We start from the raw sequence: 22645 nt of genomic DNA, 5'->3' as shown, positions 1-22645 counted from the left end.
GGCTGCAAAAAGGTTTTCCACCAAATCTCTCTCCCACACCCCCGGCCACCCATCAAAACAACCCCATCAAAGCTGTTCACAGTATTGGATTACTGCAAGACTTCTCGAGGTTGCCTCTGGACCAAAGTCGGGGCGGGGGGTAGTGGCGAAGCGAAGTGGATACCCTCTCTCCCCTCCCCAGTTTGAAGGGAAGGAGGCAGCTAGTGGCTGAGTACTGGCGCCTGCGCTCTACTGCCAAGGCAGGTTAGCACAGCTTGCTTGACGTGTTGACACCCCATGACAGTTTTTTTGGAGAATCTCGCGCCTTGGGTTTGTTTGTTTTTAATAAGGAATTTAACCTTCATTCTTCAGAAGCCGGTGCCCCACCACCAAACGCACCCGCACACCAGGGCTGGATTTAGTTTTCATGAGCCCCATAGCTACTGAAGGTAATAGGGCCCTTTATATGTCCAGCTGTCCTTTGTCAACAACAAATTGTCCCTTTTTGTGTGTGGAATATATGCTATATGGTAATTTATAGACCTAATAAGTATTTAACTAGTGATATTTTAGGGAGCAGGCTAGCTTCATAGGCGCCTACATAACACAAAACACTTGCTGTATGTAGGTTTTATTTTATTTTTTATCTTATATTTTGGAAATGTACATCGATTTTTTCCCTTTAATTTTTTGGGGGGCCCTAAATTATAGCTTGTTTCGCTTATACGTAAATCCGGCACTGCCACACAGTGTTGCGGGGGCCGGTCCACTTCTCTGCACACAGCGCAGCTAATAAGAAGGGCTCTTTAAAAAAAAGAACAAAAGGAGCTACTAAATAAAATTGCTGTTCTGCCCAAATGACCTCATACAATCGAGGAAAATGAGTGGGGAAAGGAACGTCTTCTGTTTTCCCGCTCTTAACTCGTTACTTCGGGACAAGAAGCGAGGGGAGGGGGGAGGGGTAAGAGGAAGGAGGGAGGCGAAGCCCGTCCAGCCTGCCGCGCATGAGTCCGCGCGGCCGCCGTAGCCCGCTCTTCCCCCCCCCGCACCCACAAGGCAGGGTGGGGGCGGGAAGGAAGAGAAACCTGCGCGGACGGAGCGGCGTGACGCAAGGACGCGTCGTCGTCTGGGGGGCGGGGTTTCCTCGAGCTCCGCGCTCTTGTACCCGGCGGCGCCGACGCTTGACTCTCTTGTCGGCGAGGGCGCGTGGCAGAAGAGGCAGAGCCTCGCGCGCGCTTTCTGCTTCTGAGGCCGCGAGGGAAGAAGCACACGCGGCCCGCGCGCCTACCCACCCACCCATGGCCGATTACCTGATCAGTGGCGGCACCGGCTACGTGCCCGACGACGGGCTCACGGCGCAGCAGATGCTCAACTGCGGAGATGGGCTCACCTACAAGTGAGGAGGCGCCTGGGAAGGCCGTGGGGCGGGGGTGGTAATGGGGTGGGGGGTCGGCGCTACGCCTCCACCCGCCTCGAGGAATTGCCACAGGTTCTTTTCATGCTGGGGGGCATTTGATGCCCCTTTGGACCCCGCACGCGGAATTTGGGGTGTGTGTGTGTGTATTGCACCCGCGACATGCTATCATAGCCCGAGGAAAGGGAAGGTTATAATGATGGCTTTGGCACGGGGTGAAGGAAAGCGGGGCTGGGGGTGCTCAAATAATAATAATAATAATAAATATTTTATTACTTATACCCTGCCCATCTGGCTGGGTTTCCCCAGCCACTCTGGGCGGCTTCCAGAAAAAATATTAAAATATTGTAATACATCAAACAGTAAAAGCTTCCCTAAACATGCATGCTCGAATTAACCTTTCACCCCAGGGGGTTCCTCTGGGTCTTTGAAAAAGGATTTACCCGAGCCCCTAGGAGATCCCCCCCCTTCCTCTCTCTCCCCACCCCCACACTTTTGTCTATTTTGAAGCCGAGGGCGATGCTAGTTCCAGTAGTAGGGGCAAATGTCCTTCTGCCCATTGCTCCCTATGGAGAAGCAGAGACTCTCGGCCTTCAACTTCAGAGAGAGTGTGTGTCCTGAGAGACAAAACCCTCCGCCTGAACATGCAGACCTTGTTTCTCCCCTGCTGTAGAACTTCCAGAAAAATCTCGTGGAGTAGATTCCTTTTTGCATTGTAGTGCAGGTAGCACAGTTGGTAGACCATGAGATTCTCAATCTCAGGGTTGTGGGTTCAAGCCGCATGTTGGATGAAGGATTCCTGCATTGCAGGGGGTTGGGCTAGATGACCCATGTGGTCCCTTCCGACTCCACAGTTCTTTGATTCTATATGAGATCACCTTTCTCAGTTCTTCATTGGGTGAGAGGAATGTGCCTGTTGGCTAGTACTGTATAAGTAGAACTGTTGCCAAGTATCCCTCTTTCTGTGCAAGATGTTCCCTGAAAGCTCATGTTTGAGGAATCCTTTCTGCTTAGCGGATCTCCTCTTGCTCTCCTCCTTGGCCCTTGCTTTTCTTAAACTTCACCTTTGACATAATTCCACAGAATAGTCAGTCCTCCTCAGGGTCTGTTGAATCCCGCACCCAGCAAGACCTTTTGTGTTTTTTATCTAGTAACTGCGCAGATGATCCCAGCCCTTGCGAGAGACCATGGAGCCAGAATATCATGTAACAGTTTCTCTGATTACACTTGTGTATCGGTTTATGTTCCTAAACCACCTGCTGGTCCATATGACAAGTCTGAGCGTATTTAGTCATAATCCTTCTATAAGAAGAAAGCCGTGAGCAGCATAGAATGTACCCCTGATCCAACCTCTTAAGAACATGAATCGGCAGTATAAAGTTGCTATCTTGTTAGAGTTGTATACTGTGAGTTTTTGGCGAGAGGAGGTTTTTATTTCCATTTTTCTGTCTCTTCCACCGCTTAGTCTCTCCCTATCCATCTGGAGACTCACGTGATGCCAGATGATCTGTGGTTGCACACAGCCTTCACGAGTTCCTCCCTAACTAGACGTGCAATATGAACCCTCTGAGAAACTTACTTGGAAATAATTCCTGCACGAGAAAGCTGACCCTCTTTTTAGCAGCCACAACCCCTCAGCCCTCCCCTTTTAGAGAACAGCAATCTATAAATAAATTATTTCGGTTTGGAAACAAACTTTGCAGTTGGAGAAGCAGCTTTTTTTAAAAAAGGAAGAACATGAGCAGTCACCTTCTACCCAGTGAAGTATGCCATAAAGGATGAGGGTAAACAAACTCAGTCTAAATTTTGGCAGGACGGAGGTGCTGCGAGTGGGTGGTTCTGCCTTGTACTAGGCCAGCATTGCCAACACTATCAGTGGCTCTCCCTGGTTTCAGTTAGGAGTCTTTCCCTAACTTGGGAGACACTAGGGATTGAATCTGGGACATTTGGCATGCAAGGCGGACGCTCTACCACTGAGCTGCAGCCCTTCGCCAAAGCTAGGGATCATAAGGAAGCTGCCTTATACCAAATCAGACCACTGGTCCATCTAGCTCAGTATACACTGACTGGCAGCAGTCCTCCAGCATTTCAGACTAGGGTCTCTCTCCCAGCCCTTGCTGGGGATTGAACCAGAGTCCTTCTGCGTGCAAATCAGATGCTCTGCTACTAAGCTTATGGCTCTTCCCATATCCTGAAAGTCAATTGCTTCCTGGAAAAATAGTACAAGCTAATGCACACACATAGGATGCGGGTGGCGCTGTGAGTTAAACCACAGAGCCTAGGACTTGCTGATCAGAAGGTTGGTGGTTCGAATCCCCACGACAGGGTGAGCTCCCATTGCTCGGTCCTTGCTCCTGCCAACCTAGCAGTTCGAAAGCACATCAAAGTGCAAGTAGATAAATAGGTACCGCTCTGGCAGGAAGGTAAATGGCGTTTCCGTGCACTGCTCTGGTTCGCCAGAAGCGGCTTAGTCATGCTGGCCACATGACCCGGAAGCTGTACACCGGCTCCCTCGGCCAATAAAGCGAGATGAGCGCCTCAGCCCCAGAGTTGGTCATGACCAGACCTAATGGTCAGGGGTCCCTTTACCTAATGCACACATATACCAATGCCTTTAAACTGTGTCTCGAGTCAACCAACATTGGAACATAAGAATCATGTTTCAGGATCAGACCAAGAGTCCCATCTCATCCAGCATTCCGTTTCCAACAGCAGTAAGCTTTTGTGGGGCTTACAAACAAGGCATGAGGGCAACAGCATTGTCTCTTTCAGTTGCTTCTGGCAAGTGGTGCCAGCAGCACTCCCGTATGATGCCCCTGGTATGTGGAAATTCCCTTTAGATTTCCATGACTTAATAGCTGCTGGTAGAGAGGTAGTCAATGCAATAGGAAGGTCTTCACAGGTCTCCTGGAAGGTTTCCAAGTTGGGGACATGGCATTCGTTAAACATCAGCTAACTTTTTCCTGTAGAACATTTTGCTCGGGAGTTTCAAAACTTTGTTTTCTTGGAGACTTTCTGGGGGTGGGGGAAGCTAAATACAGCTGGACATGCATGTGGTGGGAATTGTTCTAACTTCTAAAACTCAGGAGATACCAAAGGATCAAATTTTCGTGGAAGATTCCTCTTTTGATTTGGGAATCTTTGCATTGCATATCTTACATTGTCAGACCTCTGGTCTGTCTGGTTCAGTTTTATTTACTCTCTGTGGTAGTAGCTCTTCCAGGGTCTCTAGCAAGACATTTTGCCCATCACGGCAACCCAATATTCTGTTCCTGGCAGTGAATCAGAAACATTTTGCTGAGCTACAAGACCCTCTCTTAAACAGTAAATAATGAGGTTATAGGCTTGGTTGGGAGAAGCAGTACAGTGGTGCCTCGCAAGACGAAATTAATTCCTTCCGCAAGTTATTTCTTCTTGCGAGTTTTTCGTCTTGCGAAGCACGGTTTCCCATAGGAATGCATTGAAAATCAATCAATGCGTTCCTATGGAGACCATCCGCGGACAGAGGGGAAGCGCCGCTCTGTCCCCTCTTTTGAAGCAAGGGGCTGCGGGGAGAAGATCGCTTCTCCCCGCCACCCCTTGCTTCAAAAGAGGTCCGGGGACAGCGGGGAAGACCCGCTTTCCCCGGAGCTTGCGGGGCAAGCTTCGTTTTGCGAAGCAAGCCCATAGGGAAATTCGTCTTGTGAGGCAACTCAAAAACGAAAAAACCTTTCATTTTGCGAGTTTTTCGTCTTGTGAGGTGTTCGTCTTGCGGGGCACCACTGTAGGTTCAAGCAGAAGGCAATTGGTGCAATCAAACCACTTTACCTCTGCCCACTCATAGACATCCCTGAGGCGTGTATTATGTGAAGTTGTATGACTAGAACTTTCCACTTGATTTCCCTCTGAAAAATGAAGCCAGTGAGGTTGGGGTAAAGGAGCAAGGGCAGTCTGATGTTTCCCCTCTGCACCAAAGCCCTGATTCAAACCTCTTAACCTCCCAAGAGTGCTGTTAGATGTGGAAGGGAAACCATATGAACACTAAAATTGGGACTGTATATTTTCTCCTACAAATTTAAAAGTAGCTTGGGAGAGATTTGAGGAATTGCCTTGAGGGTAAAGGACCTTTGGCTCTCCATATCAGTTGCTGAACTACAACTCCCATCAGCCCTGGCAAGCATTGTCAATGTTCTTGGGTGATGGGAGGTGTAGTTCATCAACACTGGGAGGCCCAAATGTTTCCTACATTTTTTAAACCCTTTCTCTTCCCTGAGCCATGTTCCTGATCCAAATCTTCCCCTTGTAGGCACTGTTTCTTAAAGGAGGAAATTTTGTTGGGGGTTCCAATCACAGAATTCAGGAGGTACCCCAGGTGGTATTCAACTGAACTTTTTTCAGTAGTAGACCCACTGAAACTAATGGTCATGACTAAGTTAGTTCCATTAATTTCAGTGGGTTTGCTCTGAATAGAACTTAGTTGAAAACCCCACACACAGGTACAGTCATTATTTATCTCAGCAACATGCTGCGGCGAACCACAAATTACATTATAAAGCCTTTTACTTGTTAAAAGTTCTGTATTAGGCTGCCAAAAATAACATTTTTTTCTTTTTTCCTTTGTTATTCAGCGACTTCCTTATACTCCCTGGCTACATAGACTTTACTGCAGACCAAGTGGTGAGTATGAGACTAAAGTTTGTATAATATATAAAATCAGCGTCAAGAAGCAAGTGCTTTCTGCACTGTAGGATATTCCTTTCTGTTTGTCTCTTTTTATAGTACTAACTGAGCGTTTTGGAATCTGCAGTGTTAGTTCTGCAGTTCTAGTTCTGATGGGTCACTAAGTGTGTGAAGGTGCGATGACAATGGTGCTTGAAAAGATCGCAAATAAAGCCGCCTGCTGTTTCAGCCAAACTCTCTTTATTTTAAGGACCTGACTTCAGCTCTGACCAAGAAGATAACCCTGAAGACTCCCTTGGTATCCTCCCCTATGGACACTGTAACAGAGGCTTGCATGGCCATTGCAATGGCGGTAAGAAACCAGGGCAGAAGGGAGAGAGAGCTTACCTTAGTTTAGAGTGCGGCGTGTGTGTGTGTGTGAAATACTTCTTGGTATCTTGGTAAATCCCTATGGGATATCAAGAACATTTTTCCTCAGATCATTTTGTCTGCAGTCCTAAACCCACATGCTTAGGAGTGAGGCCTGTTCAACACAGTAAGGCTTACTTATTATTAAACGTGCCTGGCATTGTACTGTTAAAAACATATGGCCATGTCTGTAATCATTTTTTTAATATTAGCCAGAGAAGTAGTAGTCCCTTCCAATTCTACTTTTATGCTTATCGCCTACAGTATTTAAAATTCTTAGTTCTTAGCTGGGTTGTGTGTTTTGTTTTTTAATGCAGAGCCTTATGCTACCCAACAACAACAGCAACAGCAACAACAGTTTGGCTTGTGGGCCATGCCTGCTAACCTTGTCTCTGCCCTTGGTCAAAGGCAGCAAAGAAGTACAGTGGTACCTTGGTTTACGAACTTAATCCGTTCCGGAAGTCCGTTCTTAAACCAAGGCGTTCTTTCCCATAGCAGCAGGGGACTCAGTTTACAAATGGAACACACTCAGCAGGAAGTGGAACATGTTCTGCTTCCAAGGCAAAGTTCACAAACCAAAACACCTACTTCCGGGTTTGCAGCGTTCTTAATCCAATTTGTTTGTAAACTAAGCTGTTCTTAAACCAAAGTACAGTGGTACCTCGGGTTACATATGCTTCAGGTTACAGACTCCACTAACCCAGAAAGATTACCTCGGGTTAAGAACTTTGGATGAGAACAGAAATTGTGCACCAGCAGCAGGAGGCCTCATTAGCTAAAGTGGTACCTCAGGTTAAGAACAGTTTAAGGTTAAGAACAGACCCCCAGAATGAATTAAGTTCTTAACCCGAGGTACTACTGTGCCACTGTATTATTTCTGTTCCAACTTAAACTTCTTTCTATATCTTCTCAGCTCACAGGTGGAATTGGATTCATTCATCATAATTGTACCCCAGAATTCCAGGCCAACGAAGTACGGAAAGTTAAGGTAAAACCATCTTCTGTGTATACAAATGTCCCTGGGGAGAAGGGTTTGATAACAGGTTTGGTTATTGCCCAGCACTGCTTTGTGAGGTGGGTATTCTGCTGTAGACCTAGTTTACTCACCTGTGCCTTTACCACAAACGTATGGCTGCATGATTACGTGCCCTCTCTCCTCTTGTGTACAAGTCCCCGTCACCCCCCTTGGTTCTAATTAAGTTAATAGCTGCATTTGCGCCGACGTTCATGGTGATTAATGTGGAACAGAGTTCACTTTGTAGCCATGCTTTGAAATGTGTGCTGTTTGTTCGCTAAGAATCTTGGCTGCTGGACTCTTAAAAGATGGTCCTGTTGCATTTGAGGTATACAGAAAGATCTGACTGGTGTTTTGGCATTAACCCATAGCAGCTGTTGACGCCCTCAGTACATTCAGGCAAGATGCTTTGGTCTCCTGGATCCCTGTAATTCAGAGGAACTGGGCATAGCAGGCTACCTGTCTTATTCTTTATTTCTGTACTTGCAGCTGTCTGGATGAGCCCCTAACCATGTTTGAAAGCCACGCACTACAATGCTGCAGTTACTGATGGCCATTCCCCAGGAGAGTCCTGTCTGGCTCCGCAGACGTCTGCTTCCCCCAATGCATATCTTTATGTAACTATTTTGTATGCGGCTCAAAATTCTCCTTCTGAATTCGTGTCTTGCTCCAGAAATACGAACAAGGATTTATCACGGACCCAGTAGTGCTGAGCCCCAAAGATCGCGTGCGAGATGTTTTCGAAGCGAAAGCCCGCCATGGGTTCTGCGGCATCCCTATAACAGATAATGGGAAGATGGGCAGCCGACTCGTGGGGATTATTTCATCCCGAGACATCGACTTTTTGAGGGAAGAAGAGCATGACCTGCCTCTCAGCGAGGTCAGTGGGGTTATTCTGGGATCAGTAAGCAGGACTAGAACTTGTGCTGGGGCAGTGTGTGGACTTCCAGCTTTATTATTATTATTATTATTATTATTATTATTATTGCACTGGCCAAAGGAATTATGTTTAATGTCTTGGAGCACTAGCGCATAGCACAGGTTGGGTTTTTTTGCAACTTTTTCTGTTCGCTTGGCTCATTTCCCCTCGCATTGCATAATGAAAGCCTTCTGGAGCTAGCATTAGTGTAACCGCTGTATAGCTGGGCTTCGGATTTCAGCAGTGCCTTGGAGCCCATTCTGCTCTCCTGCGCTATCTTTAGGCTGTGCTGACACAACCAGCAGTTGCACGCTGCCCAAGAGCGGCCTTAAATCATCTCTGATTACCCTCAAGCGGGAGTTGCGAGTGACATGCTTTGAAAAGAGCTCTGGAGAGATGTGAACTTCATGGAGGGGGAGAGATGCTGAGCAAGGCTGGAAGCTTTTGTTTTCTGCTGCTCCTGTCTGGGTGAGACACTTTAAGGCCACTCTTCTCAGATTTCTTACTCTGGAAGAGTCATGTGTGGAAGTTGATAGGAAGTAGTTTGAGGACTGGACTTGACTTGGGATCACGAATACAATTAAGCCTAGAAAATAATTGTTGAGTCTTAATGGCAGATAGCTCAACCGCTCATACTTTAAACGTAGGGTACATGAGCCACTGAGGTTGCAAATGTTTGTGGGTTGTTTTCAGACTGCAGTTGGAGGATTGCGTGGTTTACTTTATTTAAATATTTATAAACCACACTTTCATGGAAAATACAACAAGGCAGGGCACAGCATAAAAACACACTGCTACTATAATACCAGGGCAAGCTTTAATAACATAGTAATAAAACTGGTTAGTAAAAAACAACAACACATTTTTATTTGCTGCCACTGACATTACGTTGCTTTTAGGTGGTTGGTTGTTACCGTATTTAAATGGTTTCTTGTTGTAAGCTGCTCAGAGAACACGGTTACTGCATGGCATACAAATGTTTTAAACAATAATAAATAATATTTCTGACATGCACTATGATGTTCTCAAGTACCACTGCCCTTCTCCCTCTAGCAATTTTTGCCTAGTCTGATCAAAATGCTGTCAACTCTCCTTTAACTGTGAACAAAATAAAAATTCTGCTGCTGTTTGAGACTCTCCTGCAGCTCTCTTCATTCCTTGAGACCCCATCTGCTACTCAGAACGGCTCAGTTTGGCCCAGGCGCAGAGGACAGCATCTTTACTTTGCTCTTTGGTTTTCCCTAGATCATGACCAAGCGGGAAGACCTCGTTGTAGCACCTGCAGGAGTGACGTTAAAAGAAGCTAATGAAATCTTGCAGAGGAGTAAAAAAGGTCAGTGGGAACAGATGTGTGGTATTCCGTGCATACTATGCTAAATCAGTGGACATGTGGCTCATCCCACGTTTTAACCTCATAATTTGATGTGCACAAATTACGAGTAATGGCACAATTACTTTCCACTCCTAGGGCATGAATTTTACCAGCGTCTTGAGCAAAGGCTTATAATGTGACCCAGGGGTGCCTCCAAGTACCTTGAGCTAAGCCCAGTTTGCTTTGAGTGGAGAAGATCAAAGGTTCAAAGAATTGTCTTGCCCCTTGTGGAGGGAGATCAAAACGTCAGTGTAATTAGTTGTACAGAAGCTGCAGCTTCCAGGCTTAAACCCTTATTCCACAGTGGACTTGTTCAAGTGCCTCGTTTAAGTCATTACCTCTTCCGGCTTGGATTCTCAATAAGGGGCAGCATTTTCCCTTTCCTTTCTCTGTATTTTGGTCAATTTGAATATTTTGTGAATAGGTGCCTGACAACGCAGACTGATTAATGGGCTTGTGGACTTCAGGTTTTGTATTTACAGTGGTACCCCGCAAGACGAACGCCTCGCGAGACGAAAAACTCGCAAAACGAAAGGTTTTTTCGTTTTCGAGTTGCCTCGCAAGACAAATTTCCCTATGGGCTTGCTTCGCAAAACGAAGCTTGCCCCGGGGACAGCGGGTCTTCTCTTTTGAAGCAAGCGGCTGCGGGGAGATCGCTTCTCTCCACCGCCCCTTGCTTCAAAAGAGGTCCGGGGGCAGCGGGAAGCGCTCCCGCTGCCCCCGGACCTCTTTTGAAGCAAGCGGCTGCGGAGAGAAGGGATCTCCCCGCAGCCGCTTGCTTCAAAAGAGGTCCGGGGGCAGCGGGAGCGCTTCCCGCTGCCCCCGGACCTCTTTTGAAGCAAGGGGCGGTGGGGAGAAGCGATCTCCCCGTGCTCCGAAGCCGGGCGGGGGGGTGGGAACACCTGCCCCAGCCACCCCGCTTCGGAACGCTGCTCCGAAGCAGGGGGGGGGGCGGGAGCACCTGCCCCAGCCGCCGGGCTTCGTAGCGCTGCTGCGAAGCCGGGCGGGGGGGTGGGAACACCTGCCCCAGCCACCCCGCTTCGGAACGCTGCTCCGAAGCGGGGTGGGGGGGGCGGGAGCACCTGCCCCAGCCGCCGGGCTTTGTAGCGCTGCTGCGAAGCCGGGCGGGGGGTGGGAACACCTGCCCCAGCCACCCCGTTTCAGAACGCTGCTCCGAAGCGGGGTGGGGGGGCGGGAGCACCTGCCCCAGCCGCCGGGCTTCGTAGCGCTGCTGCGAAGCCGGGCGGGGGGGTGGGAACACCTGCCCCAGCCACCCCGCTTCGGAAAGCTGCTCCGAAGCGGGGTGGGGGGGGGCGGGAGCACCTGCCCCAGCCGCCGGGCTTCGTAGCGCTGCTGCGAAGCCGGGCGGGGGGTGGGAACACCTGCCCCAGCCACCCCGTTTCAGAACGCTGCTCCGAAGCGGGGTGGGGGGGCGGGAGCACCTGCCCCAGCCACCCCGCTTCGGAACGCTGCTGCAAAGCCGGGTGGGGGGGGTGGGAACACCTTCTGAAGGCGGGCGGGGGGCGAAAGTCTTTGTCCCCCCTGCCTGCCTTCCCAGGGGCTTTTAAATCGCCCCGGACAGCGGAGAAGTCCTCCGCTGTCCGGGGCGATTTTAAAATGCCGCCCGCCAGCATTTTAAGATCGCCCGGACAGCGGAGAAGTCCTCCGCTGTCCCAGGGTTTTTTAAAATGCTGGGGGTGAGAAGAAAAGCCCTTGTCCCCCCCCCCCCAGCCTTCAGAAGAGGTCTGGGGACAGACTGTCCCTGGACCTGGTCTGAAGGCGGTTTCCCTAGGAACGCATTAATTGATTTTCAATGCATTCCTATGGGAAACCCTGCATCGCAAGACGAAAAAACCGCAAGACGAAGAGATTTGCGGAACGAATTAATTTCGTCTTGCGAGGCACCACTGTATCTATTACTCCAGTTTACTCTGATCGTTATTTTTTGCCGCTGAAAAATCAAAGAGAATGAAAAACAAAAGCAGATGAAAAACCTTCGGGAAGAGTTAAAATTGCAACTCATAGATAACTTTTGGCATTCCAGGAAAACTGCCCATCGTTAACGAGAAGGGGGAGTTGGTGGCCATAATTGCACGCACGGATCTGAAGAAGAATCGGGACTACCCGCTTGCGTCAAAAGATGCCAAGAAGCAGCTGCTCTGTGGGGCTGCCATTGGGACCCATGAAGATGACAAATACCGTCTCGACTTACTAGTGCAAGCTGGTGTGGACGTTGTTGTTCTGGTGAGTCCTAGGGGTGGTAAGCGGGTTTTAGTAGTATGCAGTAGGGGTGATGCCTTGTTAGTGGAATCTGGACTTTTCTGTGTGGAGCTGATTGCGTTTGAGTCTGTGCAGAGGAGGTCTTGTCTAGAAATCTCAATAGCTGTTAAATCCCTCTATGATCGCTGATGTTTACTCTGATGAAGAGCAAGCTTCTAGACCTCATTCCTCTTCTTTTCAATCCCAGGATTCCTCTCAGGGGAATTCCATCTTCCAAATCAACATGATCAAATACATCAAGGAGAAATACCCTGAGCTGCAGGTCATTGGAGGCAACGGTAACAAGATGTTTGCTAATATAAGCATTAAAATGTGGTCATGTTCTTTGGGTTGTAGAACGGACTTGTAACTAAATCTACATAAGTTTCTAGCTTTTTGGCTCCCTCCCCCCCCCAAAAAACCCAAAAACCCCTGGCTGCAGGCTGGCAGAGGAGAGATGAAGGGCTTTCTCTAACAGCCCATGGGCTGGCAGTGATAGAGAGACAGAAAAAAGGGGGTTCCCCCATTCACTTTTGGCTCTGGGGCGACTCTCTGCTGTCATGCAGCCCTCTACAGAAGAATAGGCTCCAATCCCTTTCTTTAAAGTCATGAGTGCAACCACTGACATCTCCAAATCCTAAACTTGCTGGAATGCCACAAATAAAAACATGGGATTTAGCAAGACACACTTTTCATACCAGACGAAACCTCTGGTGTAACCAGAGGTCAAACGTCTGGCACGCCCTAACTGCTTACCTCCTCCTCTGAATTAACAAAAGAAGGCACTTTGGTTGTACAGGTTGTTCCCTTGTTAACACCATCACATTGGTGAGATGGCCGAAGGCCGGCCAGCCAGCAAGAACTGGAATCCGAGCCTGCCCTTTTCAGCTGAGATTGCAGTGGCTTCCTCTGTGCAAAGCCGGTCCCGTCTGTTTGGAAGAGAAAACATCACTGTCGCAAGCGCAGGGTGATGGAGACCGGTTTTCTATCTCTTCCTCCTCCCTTCCCCCATTTCATAACATTTTCCTCCTTTTCCTAGTGGTGACGGCGGCTCAGGCGAAGAACTTGATTGACGCCGGGGCCGATGCCCTGAGGGTCGGCATGGGCAGCGGTTCCATCTGCATCACGCAAGAAGGTATTCAGTTCCCGCTGCAGATCATTAACACATTCTCTTCCCCAGTGCCTTGTTTAAAGAACCTAGTTGTAGCCCTCCAGAAGCACTAGCCCAGTGCCTGGAAAGGAGGGGAATTGTATCTGGTCCATTGAGTCCTTCCGATACTGAGGTGGGCTTCTGCCCTTTCGCCATGCCAGCAGTACAGAGGCTGTCCCTGTGAGCAACCAGGACAGGGGAGTCGTGACTCTGAGCATGCAGCAGATTAATTGTGTCTAAAGTCAGCAATGGAACAGAGAGGAGAGATGTTCTGGGCTGTCTGGCCAGGGCCAATTTTGTACTAATTGAGTGCAGCCCGACTGCACAGTGCCGTGCCAGCATGCTGGCGTTACGTCAACTCTTCAGGGCGTCCTCCTGGTTCCTGTGCTGCTTCCCTCTTACCTCTAAACTGTATGTGTTTTTGTCTTGTTCAGCTGCTCCAAAGATCCCTCCAGACCTAAAGTCCCACAGCCCCAAATGCCCTTCCACAGTCACTGGCACCTATAGTAAGTCATTGCCCCCTTCCCCTCACCCCTTAATTTTGTGCCTTGGAGCAAGGCTTTGATTGGCTGCCCATTGCCCCCCCCCCCCGCCCCCCTGCTTGTTTTGAGAATAATCTAGTTGTAGACGCACTTGGGGTTTTGTGGCTTTGGATACTGGTTGTTAAAGCTGAGACACTCTCTTGATTCTGAGCCTTTCCTAAAGCAGGGTTTCAAAGCTGCCCTTAATGGTACTAGCTGGAGTTCTTTCTCTCTTCTTAAATCCAGGACTATGTGGATTTTTTTTTAAAATTACCTTGACTGCTTCCTTTCTCTTGGTGGGCAAAGGTGCCATAATTAACGGCATGTGCAGCAGCAGCAGCAGCTGTGATTCTACAAGTTAAATTAACTAAATTCCAACCACATATACAAAATAGGTAAATTGTAATTTTCAGAGGGTTAATTAGATTGACTGCTGTTACCAGTAGGGTTGGCGGGGGATTGTTTACATTTACTAGGAAGATCCCAGTTTCATGTAGGGTAGCCTGAGCTGGCCTGAGTATTTTCCTTTATAATGATGGAAGGATTTTGTCTTGCACTGATGACCATATCCATATTGCAGCATTGACAATGGATAGAAAACCTTTTTAACAATGCTCAATTTCAGCCTACTTTAAGTAATTCTAAGCTTTTATTGTGAGTAAATTAGGTGATCATTTCTAGGCAGCTTCTTAAGTATTTGAAAACCACAGTCCCTGTCCTGTATGTTCCCCATCCTTAGTCCATGGTAGTTCTCCCCCCCCCCCCCACTTATGGGCTTGTCCACGTAGCTTTAAAGTGCCCCCAAAGTAGCCACGTGGAAAAGGGCTTTAGCTACTGTTTCAAACAGATGAATGAGAGTTTCCTTTTTGAGTATGGAGATTCTCTGTGGGAAGTGGGAATAGCCTTTCCCCCAGAACCCCGGCTGCTCTCCTGTTTGCTTGCCACAGGGAATACCAGTAGCCATTTGCTAGGCGTTCCATAGGGAAAGTATGCTCATTTTTCCTTGCAGTTGGTTGCCATGAGAGGTCATTCTCTTGTCCCATACAGAACTAGCTCATTCTCCTTTAGAGAGCTATATCTGTTATGAAGTCAAAGTTGCTGTTTTTAAAAGTAAAAACAGTCATTTCGGGTATTGACCTGATTTGGGGGGGGAAGCATTCGGTGTCAGATTTCTGTAACAGCCCAAGAACAGACAGCAAGCACAGCTTCCCACGTGCATTTTCAGGCTTCTTTTCCATGTGCATGTGTACTTTTTTTGGATCCCAGCTGTGGTAGTCAACACAGTTATGGACTTTATATCCCTGACATGCCTCTTTGAGGTTTTTGACACAGTTGCAATCAGGGCTCTGGGCAGGTTAGTCCAGTAAAAATTCAGCATCGCCCACTCTGGACCTCTTATCTCTTTAAGGTCAATATGGCAACAAATGGCTGATATACATGCATGGTGTAATATTAACCTGCCTCCAAGTTGGATACTTTGACAAATGTGAAGGCGGCAGAGAGACTTGTAGTGCCGTAAATCCACAAAGTACATAATGAAACAGAAACAGACCAATAACACACACGCACACACCCTCCCACAAACACATTTACAAGGTCATAGAATGTTAATCGGCCAATGGCCTGGTTGAAGAGAAACATTTTCACCTGGTGCCCAAGATGTAATTGAAGGCTCCAGACAGACAACCAACCCCCACCCCACCCCAGGAGAGCATTCCTCAAATCCGCAATTGCTTTTGCATTATTATAACTGTCAAAGTTCAGGATACGGAGCAAAAGCTATACAATGAAGTTGCTAGTTGCAGTAGCAGAACCTTCATATTGTAGGTTCCAGTTGCAATCCTGATATCTCTGTATTAAAGGATCTTGAGAAGCTGAGCTAGGAAGAACCTTTTCCTGAGACTCTGGAAAACTGCTACCAGTCAGTGTATTTCAGTGAGACTTCTGGGTACAGGGCGGTAAACAAATTCTAATAATAAATAACATGGGCTAGGAAAGGTGGAGCCTTAAGATAATATAACCAGCTATCTAACAGGGTTACCAGCTGGTTTGTGTTGACCCAAGAACGCAACAATCTCATTTTAATCTGTTATGGCTCTTAAATGCAGTAAGAGTCTGTGAGCATATGTTCCCAGGCAACTCTCTTAAGCAAGGTGGCAGGCTTCAAAGGGGGAGAGAGAAAAGGGGTGTTTGCATCTGCTTTAGGCCTGATCGCAACCAGTATGTGGTCCTGGAACTCCTCCTCCAAGGGATTATGGTCCTCTACTTCAAAAATGTTGCCCACCCCTGCTTTACGACAATGAAGAGTTTGTCTAATAAAAGACTAGGCTTGCCCATTTTTTGTTTTATCTCTTATTCTGTGGAACTCCGAATGGCAGCGACGTTACCGTACCAAATTATTACGGCAAATTTCAAACCCTGCTTTGGAAGTCAACACCTGCGCAAGGCACTAGGTTGTAGGACTGTGTCTTGCTCCCTGGTGCCAACATGTTAATTCATAAAGGGCTGGTCTCAGTGTACAGTTCTGTACACCATTGTTGCAAAGGTCGGTTACGCACATGACCTGGTTCCTACGACCAGAGTATAGGGTGGGTGTTTATGTATGGAACAAACTGCTTCATTGGCTTGTCGGCCATAACATGGAAACGCTGCTCTCAACATTAGGCAGCCTCAGCAAAAGCGAGACCACCTCTTTAGCACTAACACCGTTTCATCTTTTTGGCAGCCCATTTCATGATTGATTTGAGTTCCAGTTCAATGCAGTTGATTTCAGTGAATTTGAAACTCGCATTTCCTAGAACGGACGAGATTCCCTTTCCGGGCTGCCTGTACTGAGCCCTAGAAAGTGAAGGGGAATGGATGAAACGACAGATGAGCTGGTGCAAAAAGTGGCTTGTGTCTGGCTCGGTTTCTTGGTGAAGCACTGAGAGTTAGCTTTGGCGGTGCAGATAGCAACCCTGAAACCCTGCATTTAACAGGAAGTTTGCACTCTTTGACTAATCTTGCATGGTCACAATCTCATCTGGTACACTCTTCTAATCGTGGCAGAGAAAAGCCTCCCGGTTATTTGTGAAGTGTGGGGGAAAGAAAGCCCTCTTTGGAAGAAAGGGCGGTACACTTCTGGCAAGAGTTTTTGCATGTCCTTGGCTGTGCAGTATGCATCGCTTCCAGAACGCACATCCCAAGTGGCACGTGGGTGGAAACAGCTAGCAAATCCGGGACAAATTGATGAAATTGAGCACAGAAGAGCTCCTATTGACACATGGGGTGTGTTCTGCAGGAATCCTTCATTTGAGGAATGTTCACTTCCTGTGCCATCTTGTGCTTTAGATGGAAACAGTGAGGCCTATACACAGCCGCCCTGTGTGCCAGGAGATAGCTGGCTTGATAATAGCTCCCATGTGAGCCCTCATGTCCCCTCCACCAAGCATAAACAGGGCTTTTGTTATATTCCGAAAGTCTCTAGTATTCCGGTTGGATGCCAGATGCAAGCAAGGTCAGTGGGTCTCAAGACTGCATGGATTTTTATCTGCTCTATGGGCCATTCCAAAAGCCTTCCTTAGCCATTGGAGCAGCACACAGGTGCTCCATAGGTTAGTTACGTCAGGTTCCCCCCCCCCCCCCGTGCCTTCGCATCTCAATTTTAGTTGCATTCTGGGATGAAGATCTGGAGGGTGCTTCCCCTGCAGGCTGACTTTGCTTTACTCTGCCTCCTACTTAAAGGCAGTAGCTGAAAGAAGCCATGTGCCTTTCTAAAACTTTGCGTGCTGAAGACGGGGATTCCGTCAAAGGGCCTGCCTCGGACCAGACTCTGATTGTTCTTCTGCTTCTTCTTTTTCTGTCTCTCTGGATTTAGTCCTGGCATGTGGAAGGCCTCAGGCCACAGCAGTCTACAAAGTGTCTGAGTACGCCCGGAGGTTTGGCGTGCCAGTGATTGCGGATGGCGGCATCCAGACTGTTGGGCATATTGCCAAGGCTCTGGCGCTTGGCGCTTCCACAGGTGAGATGGCAATGGTGGTCAACTTGGATTTCACTGAGAGCTTGCAACGCTTGGTTGTGCACCAGGGAACTCTGCCACAGTAGTATCTCCAGATGTGCTGTACCAGACACATCTGCCCTGCATGGGGCAAGTGGTTACTAGGTGGAGCAGGTGAAACAGCTATAGGTTGTGTTAACACTGCTGTTAAACCTGTGTGTACCTCTGGGAAACCAGATTGGGCAAGATTTCCCGGTACTTGGAGGTGTGTGAATGCCCGTATAAGGTCTGCCCGGGATAATAGAGTGAAGGGCAGGTGATAAATGAAATTTTTAAAAAACATTTTCACTGAGAGAGAGGCTTGTGCGACACGTAAAAGTTTCCTCCAGTGATTGTAATGCCTTACGGCAGTGTTTCTCAACCTTGGGTCCTCAGATGTTGTTGGACTACAACTCCCATCATTCCAGAGCTCTGGCCTGCTAGCTAGGGGTGATGGGAGTTGTAGTTCAACAACATGTGGAGACCCAAGGTTGGGAAAGGCTGCCTTAAGGAATGTGTTTCCCTCCAGATTACAGGATTACAGCTGCTGTCACCCCTGATCGTTAGGCTGCCAGAAACATCTGGAGGGCCATAGGTTCCCAGCCCTGCTTAATAAAGCTGTAGAAAGATTTCAAAAATGGCAATAGAACAGGCAGCAGCAGCCATGCAGTTCACACACACAGCTTCAGTTCAGAGCTCTAATACTCTAAATAGCACAGGTACCTGCCGTGCAGATGTGTCCTAGGCAGCAGCAGTGTTTCAACATTGCTCAGAGTGGGCTTTCCTCGGTGAAGGAAGCCCCATTCCAGACTGGTGGCACACGAACCCTTGGGAGCTAGTGGGAGGCTGGATCGGGGCCAGGTTGGCTTGTGGTGCATGTAGCATCTCCTTAAGTACATAAAGGAAGTGGAGGTGGTTCTGTTGGATCCCAGCTCTAACCAAAACCACACACACACACACACGTGCGAAGGGGCTAGATCACATGAATGTTTTACCTAGCCAGCATCAAAGTTTACCCCTCTAGAGCGGACTGGAAGTGCAAGCCCAGTTCCCCGTTGCTTTGCTTTCCCTAGAACGTCACACCACTTGTTCTTGCTCTCTTCGTTGGCTTTAGTGATGATGGGCTCGCTCCTGGCCGCCACAACCGAAGCCCCCGGGGAGTATTTCTTTTCTGATGGGATCAGGCTGAAGAAGTACCGGGGCATGGGGTCACTTGATGCCATGGACAAGAACCTGGGCAGTCAGAATAGATACTTCAGGTAGGAGATGTGTATCCTTAACAGAGGGACTGCTTGAATGGTACCAGGCTGGGCTGCATAAACAAAATAATGCATGCAGATTGTGGAAGATAATAAAACTGACATTCGCCGCTGCCGCTTCACCTCCATGGAATATTCTCCCACTGGAGGCTTTTCAGAATCTTGCTTCGATGGCGTTTCAGAAGCAAGCCCAGATTTTTCTATCTGGGGCGGGCATCTGGTGACTTAGGCGGAAGACTTGCAGTGCGCCCTTCCTTGTTTTCACCATAAACACTTGTTTCTTGCCATCTCTGGAAAAAGCTTGCAAGCCCAGTTCTGCGTTTCTCACAAGCCTTTTCTTGTTCTTTGTGATTCTCAGCGAGACAGATAAAATTAAAGTGGCACAGGGGGTCTCCGGCGCTGTGCAAGACAAGGGCTCCATTCACAAGTTCATGCCGTACCTGATTGCTGGCATCCAGCACTCCTGCCAGGATATCGGAGCCAAGAGTCTAACGCAAGTGAGGTGAGAGCTTTCTGCGCCCCGCACCCTCCCCCAGCCAGTCTTGTATACTTTGGGATAACGTATGCTGAAGGCATGTGAGCAAGCCACACACAATCTACCAGGCAGACCATGCCTGCCCCTCACTTCCATGATTGGCCCACATGGGTTGGTCAGCCCACACCATGGTTCCCATCCTGTATTATTGCAAGAATGTGGCTCTTAGTAGGGGGACAGGAACACACTCTCACTCTCTTGACTTTTTATCGCCAGGGCCATGATGTATTCTGGAGAGCTGAAATTTGAAAAGAGGACAGCATCTGCCCAAGTGGAAGGAGGGATTCATGGCCTCCATTCGTAAGTTTTTATGTGCAACTGATCCATCTTGAGTAAGCAGAGCACTTAGCAAACAGGGAAATTAAAAAAGAAAAGAAAAGTGTGTCTCCTGCCTGCCAGCGTGAAAGCAGCCTGTGGCCAGAACCAATTAGGACCCCAAAGGATCCTGAGTGCAGGGAAGTAGCTGAGGCGCTTTAGACACTTCCAAGAAGGAACCAGCCCAGCAATTACTTTCAATTCTGCTGCTTCTTAATACCTTCTGAAGCAGAATTAGCACAAGGCCGTGTTTGCATCTATGGACAAATATCAAAGCAGAAAGGGGCAGTGTTTGTTAGAAAACACCCTGAACTGATCAGAGAGGGCGAGATAGTTTCTTTCCTGTTGAGGCTAGGTCCTTCTTATGTTTAGATTTTTTTAGAATTGTGGAGTATAGTGGTACCTTGGTTCATGAATGGCTTAGTTGTTGAACAAATCGGCTCCCGGACACTGCAAACCCAGAAATAAGTGTTCCGGTTAGCAAACGTTTTTTGGAAGCTGAATGTCCGACGTGGCTTCCGCTTGAGCACAGGAAGCTCCTGCAGCCAATCAGAAACCGTGCCTTGGTTTTCGAACGGTTTCAGGAGTCGGAAGAGACTCTTGGAACAAATTAAGTTCAAGAACCAACTTCTAACTGTAATATACAGTGGTACCTTGGTTTACAACCATAATACATTCCGGAGGTCTGGTTGTAAACCAAAACAGGTTGTAACCCAAGGTGCGCTTTCGCCAATGGGGCCTCCAAAAAAAGGGGGGGTAATCCCAAAAAAATGGGTTGTAGTCCAAAAAATGGGCCACGCACTTCCGGGTTTGACGTTGTAATCCAAAACGGTTGAAAACCAAGGTACCACTGTAAGTGGTTTACAGGTCTTGAGGGTGTTCTTCTTACACCCAGTACTAGTACGTAATTGGAGGTGGAGACCGTGTGAAGATACAGTCAAGGTTCATTGCACTGAAACAAGCCTACGGTCATGCTGCGACCATGCAAATGTATGGTAGTAAAAACAGTGGGGTTGTTTCTTTTGCTGCAGCAGCTGCTGCAGGGTCTGAATCTGGTGCATGCTTCTGCTCTCGATTGGAGCCCGTAGCAGGAGAAGAAAATATATTTAAAAATCATTGGGTTTGAGCAGACATTGTGAATGGAGAGTCGAGGACAAGGGCCAAGACTGCCATCCACTTCTTCCTTTACTTTAAAACGGCTCCTGAGGTTGTGAGCAGGGGAGTGGAATTAAGCAGGAGACCCCTATCTGATTCCATTTGGTAAAAGAGAGCAATAATTTGCTACTTCCGGTGAACAGTGCGCAACTTCAGCTTTCTTTTCCTTCTCTTGCCTAGGTATGAAAAACGCCTTTTCTGATGAAAGTCCCTTGCGCTTTCCTTGAGCCTCATTTTTGCCCTGTGGTGCCTGACCTTTGCTGCCATGATCATGAACTGCTCCCTTCACAGAAGTGCCATTTTGCCGGAGGGGAGGAGCTGCCTGCTGCTCCCCCTTCGCATTATCAGCCGCTTTGACCAAGGGGCTGAAGGTAAAACACATCAGCCTATTCCAGAAGTGTCAGCTGAACGAGGCTCTGGAGAGGGGTCCTGTGTCTCTGTCTCTGTATTTCTTTTTTACAATAAAACAAAGAGGCAAGAAGGCCTCTTCCAACTTCTTCCTTGTGCAATTACAGCTATCAGTGTCTTTTCTTTTGGCAGTCGTGGATTAGAGTATATAGCCTTCCAACTGTGTGCTGCTGGGCCTCTACATAGGTACATCCAGACATACCTTTTTATTTTTAGAAGCCCACCCCAGCCTGTGCTGTGCCACACATTATTTCTCTGCTAAAGTCACATTCCACTTGCTGCTTCTACCCAGATGAACAGGTCAGAAGACAATCGCTTTAATACATTCCTCAAACTATAGTTTCAGAATTATGGCTTAAGGGTCTCCATTCCGGCCCCAAACGTAGCTGGTATTTAAAACAGGTGTGGCTAACCTTTGCCCATCCTCCAACTGTTCTTGTACTCCTGCCCAGCAGGGCAATAATCAGAGATGATGGGAGTTGTAGTTCAATAACTGCTGAATGGACGCGGGTGGCGCTGTGGTCTAAACCACAGAGCCTAGGGCTTGCCGGTCAGAAGGTCGGCGGTTCGAATCCCTGCAACAGGGTGAGCTCCCGTCGTTCGGCCCTTCTCCTACCAACCTAGCAATTCAAAAGCATGTCAAGTGCAAGTAGATAAATAGGTACCACTTCGGTGGGAAGGTAAACAGTGTTTCTGTGCGCTGTTCTGGTTTGCCAGAAGCGGCTTAGTCATGCTGGCCACATGACCTGGAAGCTGTACACCGTCTCCCTAGACCAGTAAAGTGAGATGAGTGCTGCAACCCTAGAGTTGTCCGCGACTGGACCTAATGGTCAGGGGTCCCTTTACCCTACTGCTGAATGACCACCCCCACTGTAAAGGGGGCAAGTAAAGTTGGACTTGTGTGCCTTTGCCAAGAGCATGCAGTCTGACCTTTTAGGAGAACCAGGCTGCTCTTGCCAGAACTTGTGGAAAGATCTGCGGCTTGTTAAAAGGGGCCACCTGTTCAGAGGCAATGATGCTTAGATGTCAAGCCTTTTAAGGAAGCACAGGCACTCCAATCTTTCCGGGAAGGTCCCTTCCAGAGAAGCAGGTTCAAGGAGGTTAAACTTCTTTCCCCTCCATTCATAACAGTAGCGAGGATCTGCAGTTTCTGGTGAATTGCAAAGGGCCCTCATATTCAGAGAATGCATCATTGAGAGAAGGAATTTCTGCTCCTCTTGCCTGCTGCTACTGCAAGCTGCCAAGTGGGTTTGCATGTTTCA

The 22645-nt window shown here is 48.2% G+C and overlaps 1 protein-coding gene and 1 long non-coding RNA gene across 5 annotated transcripts; both read left to right on the top strand.

Moving 5' to 3' along the window:
* The first annotated feature begins 1032 nt into the window (after positions 1 to 1032).
* Positions 1033 to 21472, top strand: IMPDH2 (inosine monophosphate dehydrogenase 2). Of its 4 annotated transcripts, XM_083492498.1 has the most exons (16): positions 1154 to 1375; positions 2545 to 2598; positions 6001 to 6049; positions 6303 to 6404; positions 7374 to 7448; positions 8149 to 8355; positions 9640 to 9727; positions 11811 to 12010; positions 12234 to 12324; positions 13065 to 13160; positions 13610 to 13681; positions 17553 to 17696; positions 18826 to 18970; positions 19329 to 19472; positions 19722 to 19805; positions 21156 to 21472. In XM_083492498.1, exons 1-16 carry the CDS (start codon positions 1278 to 1280, stop codon positions 21175 to 21177), a joined length of 1671 nt encoding a protein of 556 aa, XP_083348624.1. In that variant the 5' UTR covers positions 1154 to 1277; the 3' UTR covers positions 21178 to 21472. The 4 variants fall into 4 exon arrangements, with proteins under 4 accessions (XP_083348627.1, XP_083348625.1, XP_083348624.1 ...); XM_083492499.1 differs by lacking the exon at positions 2545 to 2598 and having other exon boundaries at positions 1090 to 1375; XM_083492500.1 differs by lacking the exon at positions 13610 to 13681.
* On the top strand, positions 13688 to 14844 carry LOC310702229. Its single transcript, XR_014523380.1, has 2 exons — positions 13688 to 14708; positions 14750 to 14844. It is a non-coding gene; the product is annotated as an uncharacterized lncRNA (long non-coding RNA).
* Positions 21473 to 22645: the final 1173 nt, after the last annotated feature.

This window comes from Podarcis liolepis, assembly GCF_965112155.1.
Source record: "Podarcis liolepis genome assembly, chromosome: 2".
Taxonomy (NCBI): domain Eukaryota; kingdom Metazoa; phylum Chordata; class Lepidosauria; order Squamata; family Lacertidae; genus Podarcis; species Podarcis liolepis.
This window is presented reverse-complemented; position numbering and strand designations above follow the sequence as displayed.

What these genes read in the sequence shown, in the direction of transcription:
- IMPDH2 (XM_083492498.1), top strand. Translation starts at nt 1,278, where the DNA reads ATGGCCGATTACCTGATCAGTGGCGGCACCGGCTACGTGCCCGACGAC. An exon ending in GGAGATGGGCTCACCTACAA is followed by an intron (nt 1,376 to 2,544) that starts GTGAGGAGGCGC and finishes TTTTTTATCTAG; the next exon opens with TAACTGCGCAGATGATCCCA. An exon ending in CACAGTCACTGGCACCTATA is followed by an intron (nt 13,682 to 17,552) that starts GTAAGTCATTGC and finishes CTCTGGATTTAG; the next exon opens with TCCTGGCATGTGGAAGGCCT.